Source organism: Branchiostoma floridae, chromosome 14 (assembly GCF_000003815.2).
Source record: "Branchiostoma floridae strain S238N-H82 chromosome 14, Bfl_VNyyK, whole genome shotgun sequence".
Taxonomy (NCBI): domain Eukaryota; kingdom Metazoa; phylum Chordata; class Leptocardii; order Amphioxiformes; family Branchiostomatidae; genus Branchiostoma; species Branchiostoma floridae.
In genome coordinates, this window is record NC_049992.1 from 19,315,998 (window position 1) to 19,322,368 (window position 6,371).

Sequence of the window (6,371 nt, forward strand, 5' to 3'; positions counted from 1 at the left end):
GTTGAGGGACAACGACAAGGGGCAGCGGTGCAGTCAGGGCTGACACCGATCGCGAGGAAACGATGCCAAGGCCGCGGTGGACGGCTCGACTGTCGAGTCCGTCTAAAATCCAATAAAAATGGCGCGAATGCTTTCGTCACATCGGAGACGAGTGGTGGGTGACGTGTTTTTACAGTTTGCACCAGGAGAAAAACATTCTTTAACGCTTCCTTTGTCGATAGTTTTGAAAACTATGAAAATAGGAAGCGTGACTACTGAGAAAAGAATCTGAACTAACCAAGGAGCTTTTATCTGATAAAACTAACGTGTCGGATTCGTCATAAATTCCAATTTCACGTTAAATGCATTTTAAATCGTACAAGGTCCGGGTGATTCCGATCGGAGTTTGCAGGCATTGCAAATTAGAATCGTGAATAAAAGTGAATGTTACCGAATAAATAGTATCATAACATTTCTTTTGTCATGCTTGTTCATTTGCTTACGCGCCTTCAACAATAAAAGTGGCATAATGCAGACATAAAGTTATCATGTTGCTGCAACATCGTGCTGGCAAAATGTATGTTTATTCATATAAACATTGCACAGGTAACACAATTGTTTAGATTTACAGTTCAAAACATTCTAACGATAAATATTGATGAGGAAATAATCATTCTCGCCATTGTTAAACTTACTTATCAAATCTAAACTGGCCAATTTTCCCGCGATTTCCGCCAAGTAACATTTCCTCGATTGTCTCAACTTACCCTGCCAAAGTCAAATCTGCCGAAAATGATTGATATTGCTACGCGGAATGTTGGCAAATTCATCGACAAAGACATGTACTCTGACATTCAAGGAACGCGTACCTTCTGCTACCGTCCAAATGACCTTGTCGTTAACTCCAAATCCTCGCAAAAAAAACTATTAAACTATACATGTATATAAAACCGGGCGTAAGGTGACATTCGTCCGCTGTGTTGTCAAGATATGCACGTGTTTCCAATATACACGGGGTTGGAAGGCCCCGCTATTGAATATTAATTAGACTTCGTCTTCCTTTTTGCTGATTGGCTGGCTCGTTAAATTCATTTAACTTGCATGTGCGGGGCTCTGCGGGGTGACGTCACGGCAAAACGCCGAAAGAAAACCAATTTTCCCTCAGAAAAGTGCTGAAATTTACTGTATATAGTAAAGCGCTGGTTGCAAGTTAGCAATTTACGTGTTTGTAAGCATAAGTCCGTGAGATTTCTGAAACAACAGCAGTTCCGTGATAAACGGAACCTTCTAAAAACGTACGGAGCTAACAGTGCAGCGAAAATACCATCGATAGCGATTCAACTTCGGATGGCAAACCGGACAAAAGCTATAAGTACTGTTGAAGTCATTAACGTTAAAGTTTGTTTTTAGTTGCCTTTGACGGTTTGACCTGAAATACTGTTACGCTAAACTCCTGAAGAGAAGTTAAGTGACTGCTGTGATTATTACAGAAATGCCCCTAAAAACTGATACAATAAGCCTTCTGAATAGCCTAAAGTGCAAGAGTTTCAGGCGGGCTTCGCCCCCCTGGGACCCCCAACGGGGCTCTGCCCCTGGACCTTGCCGGGCCGGGGCCTTCGGCGTTCTTCGGAGGCCCCCGAAAAAAATTCTGGCGGGAACACTGCAGTATATACGGAATCGTGGGGCCCCGCTTATGAATATTAATTAGCCTTATGAATATTAATTAGCCTTCGCTCTTCACAGGTGTGGGCTCTGTGCGGGGTCACGGAAGGTCACGCCAGGAGGCCAAAAGAAAACAAATTACCCCTCAGAAAAGTGCCAAAATTAATTATTTTAAAGTAGTTTTACTTTTACTTGGATCATTTTACCAACTATCTAATGCCTATCTACACCAAATTTCAGGCCATTCCATTGTAAGACCAGGGTACAGGGGGACAATATATTTTATTTTGGTCAAAACATAACCTTTAAACCTCAATAAAATCATTTTAGAGGCAGATATGAAAAAACTGAGAAAAAAAGCATCAAGGTATTGGCCCATTCTACCCCTGTGCCAAATTTCAGGTCATTCGGTCCAGGAACGGTGGAGATGAATCACTTTGAAGATTTGACAGGAGAAAGAAAGAAAGAAGAAAGAAACATTACGAATACAATATATTTCACCATACTATGTATGGCTGAAATATAATGAATAAATAAATAAGAAGGACTTGTTTTCTAGTCTAACTAAGGACATACAAGAATCATCGTTTATTTGCCATCAGGGGAAATCTTATCATAGGGTTTACAACTTTCTCACATATGTTTGCGTTAATTGGAAATCAATAGGATATGCTAGTCTCACTTATTAAGTTTTTTTTTCAAGGTGAAAATAAGTCGATTTGCACATGGGCCTAAATACTTAACGTGTTACAAGAAGGAAGATAAAACAGAATTTATAACAATGAATTTTATTTATCCATCTTAAGGTTAGCATTGTCAAGTTAAAGCACAGTTATATCATCTCACACCCTTACCTGTGCGACGACGACGGCTACTCCACCATGGTTCTGACTCCAGGACTAGTGCAGATAGCATAACCATAAGGAGCACAAATACACGGTGTTGGAATCTGGAAATAATTTAATACATATCGAAATATATTACGAGTACTCAACTATGTAACTAATATAAATATTAATCTGTGTCAACTTTCTCAAGGTTCGTAACCAGGCTTTTAGTTAAGGCTGTAATTTAGATTTGCAAAAATCTAAATCTTATAGTCAACGCTTCACAGCTTTGACTAAAATAAGTACTTTGAGCGTGAAGTTTTAATCTAAGCTGTGAAAGACGCTGCAAAAGGGTTTTGAACGCAAACGCCAGATAGGTCGATGAAATGAACAGTATTGTCTTCTCTGCATCAAAATTCTCTGCAATCTTTTAATCAAAATAAATCATAAAAGAAGCGTGCAATACAGATATGAACAAATTGCACGAGGAACTTTAAACGTGTGTTTTGGGCCAGACATTTGCTGCTGGCTCGAAGCCAGAACAGCTAGCGTCAGTGGCCACAGTCTCTGACTACACACAATCTACGGACGTACCCCACGGCAGCAGCCAAATGTCACAGGAAATACCAACCATTTTGTACATAATGGACGCCTTGCAAGTTACTCGCTGTTTCTGATTACAGCGTATCCTGCTTATTTTCCTTACGTCATCTGATTATCAATAGTTTTTCAATGATAGAGAACAGCACTTAACAAGAAACAATTGGGACTCATAAGCGTCGAAGAGAGGCCTCTATAGCTCGAGGCTGGAGCAAAGTATCAACAGCAAAAACACGTTTGACAGTTTACTGATGAAATAAATGCCTGAGGGTGCAATACATGTAACATTTGCTTTGTTAGTTCGAATAGAACTTTCTGGTATGCATTGAATTTGTTCGCATCGCAGAAGCAGTATTTCAGGCACATAACGGTCGTGGCAAAACACACAGGTGTAATTTGTGAGTGGAATAATGTACACCTTTTCGAACAAAGCACAGACGGTACATTGTACACCTTTTCGAACAAAGCACAGACGGTACATTGTAAATGTCAAGAGTGATACCATCTGTTTAGAGAGGCATTCCTTTCAAAGTTTTGTTACTCTCCCATGGCCTGCGAAAAAGGTTACGCAGTTGGGCACGACGGTGACAGGTAACAACATCTCTGAGTGTGTATAACCGCGTGAGGGAACAAAACATGTTTTGCAGATATGCAGATAAGCATCACACCTTGAAATAAGGAGAATTCTGTTTGGAAAAATACATCTTAACAAAGCAAATATGTAGAAAACACAAGAATTAAAACAATCTCTCAAGTAAAAGAAAAAAAGCAAGATTCGACCAGATCTATAAAGGACATTTGGCCCCGTATTCTCTGGTCAGCCAAAATAACCTCTATAAAAAAAAACGTTTCATCAAAATCACATAACCGTGCAAAATGTGCGAGGACTCTATTTGTTTGACATTGTTTGGTCGCTAGCTTGGAAATAATGTCTGTCGATGTCTTCTTGATTCTAAAGCCAGATTATTGCTTGTGACCGAATCACTCTAGATCTGAACTATTAGGCCCAAGTTATAGTCAAATTATAAAATAAATATTACAGCAGGCGGCTGTTCATCATTTATTCATTACTGTAGTGACGATTGAATTGAAGCAGTTAAAACAAGAAACTATTTTATTTTGCTGCAAGTTAATAGATTTCGCTTATATTCTCGAGTGTAGGCTGATATATTGAGGCAGAACAAGTGGAGAATGGATATAGTTGGGGTGGACGCCGAGTAAGATGGCAAGTAGATATTTAACTTTAACACTCATTTGTGATAAAACAACCACGAAATCACTATATTTTTTCAGACAAAGACAGCTGGTCACAATTAAGAACAAAAGGTTCATCTACTGTACGAGTTACAGGAGACTAGTGTTTCTTTACAATGTATACTTCTTGTATGATCCTTGTATGTGAAATCCGTCCTCCAGCTATGGGCAAAATTGCTGTTATTCTTTGCTACAGACCTCCCTCTGGTAACTTGTCATCTTTTACGCACAACCTGGGCTCGACTTTAGAGAGCGTGAACAAAGAGTATAACATGTGCTGTGTCCTCGGGGACTTCAATCTGCCTCGAATCGACTGGGCCAATTGTGTAGTGTTAAACGAGGGTAGGGAAGCTGACTTTTGCAACATGATTAATAACTACTTTTTAAAACAAATCAATCATGTTCCCTCAAACTCCACTCACAACCTGTTAGATCTTGTGTTTACGGACTTCCCTGAGAGGTTCTCTACGATCAGGGAACTTCCCGCTGACTTTGATACCGACCACACTGTTCTCGAGTTCTCTCTCCGCTGTCGTATCCAAACTAGGCAGGAACTTCCTCGTAAAGTGTACAACTTTACACGAGCCGACTGGCTTGGTCTCAGTGCTCACCTAGAGTCACTGAGGCTATCAGAGTCAGTTACTCACCACCATGACATTGACTCTGCCTGGGATGCATGGTCTTCAGCCGTTCAGTCGGCTGTTGACATGTTCGTGCCCAGTCGGAAGCTCAAGGTATCAACATCACCTCCTTGGATCGACGGCGAGGTACGCAACTTGCAGAACAAGAAGCGGACAGCGTGGAAAAGGGCGAAGCGTTCCGACTCCCCCTCTCACTGGGAGAAGTTCCGTAAACTAAGAAACAAACTGAAGAACTTGTTATCAGCTAAGTATAACAAATATCTTGTTAGCCTCTCTTCCACTTTACAGGAGTCGCCGAAGAGATTTTGGGCTTTTGTACGAGCTAAGTCAAAATCCAGGTCTCTTCCGACTGACGTTCATCTCAACGGCACGGTCGTTCAGTCTGCACCCGATAAGGCCAATTTGTTCAATGACTACTTTTTCTCCACCTTTTCTGCACCTGACCCTAATGTTATCAAGCCCGACATCGACGTGATAGTTGATGAAAGATTGTGTAATTTGCTACTTGCTGTAGAATCCGTGGAAAATGTGTTAGTTAATCTCAACACTAGTAAGGCTGTGGGTCCGGATAACATCTCTGCTCATGTTCTTAAGGGCTGTGCCAAGGCTCTTGCTCCTTCCTTGACCTTGCTGTTCAATAGATCTCTATCCGCTGGTTGTGTACCGAGTAGATGGAAGGATGCAAACGTACTACCAGTGCATAAGAAGGGAGACAAAGAGAATGTGGCCAATTATAGGCCAGTATCTCTGTTATCCCTTGTAAGCAAGTTGATGGAGCGCTGTATGTACAATCAGTTGATTCCATTTTTGAGAGGGTCGCTTCACGAATTCCAACACGGGTTTATTGCCGGCCGTTCTACTACAACTCAACTAGTAGAAACCTACCATCAAGTAGGATCCATACTCGATAAGGGGGGGCAGGTAGATATGTTATTCCTAGACTTTGCGAAAGCGTTCGATTCAGTTTCCCACACTTTGCTAATCCACAAACTGCAGATGTTTGGTTTCGGTGGTAACCTCCTGGCGTGGTTCACCTCCTACCTAACCGATCGTCGTCAGCGTGTGGTAGTGGAAGGCTGCCAGTCCAAATGGCTCCCGGTGACTTCAGGTGTTCCTCAGGGCTCCATTCTTGGGCCCTTTCTCTTCCTTCTGTTTATCAATGACTTACCTTGTGCAGCAACTCAATCTACTGTAGCACTCTTCGCTGACGACTCTAAATGTTTTAGGGAAGTCAGCAAGCTAAATGACTGTGTTAAGCTGCAAAATGACATCACTGCCATGTACAACTGGAGTCTTAGTTGGAAGATGTCTTTCCATCCTTCCAAGTGTAAACTTATCCGTTTAACTCGCTCTAAGAGTCCTATTGTGTACTCTTATCACATGTCTGGTACTACAATAACATCTGTAG

At 41.4% G+C, this 6,371-nt stretch overlaps 1 protein-coding gene across 1 annotated transcript in view; it reads right to left on the reverse strand.

The window, feature by feature from the left end:
- LOC118430968 (CUB and sushi domain-containing protein 3-like) overlaps positions 1-2,584 on the reverse strand; it is a 13,060-nt gene extending 10,476 nt beyond the window's left edge. The window contains exon 1 of the mRNA XM_035841999.1: positions 2,496-2,584. Within this exon, the coding sequence (XP_035697892.1) occupies positions 2,496-2,562 (67 nt within the window). The 5' untranslated portion in view covers positions 2,563-2,584. The remainder of the gene's footprint in view (positions 1-2,495) is intronic.
- Between the last annotated feature and the right edge of the window lie 3,787 nt (positions 2,585-6,371).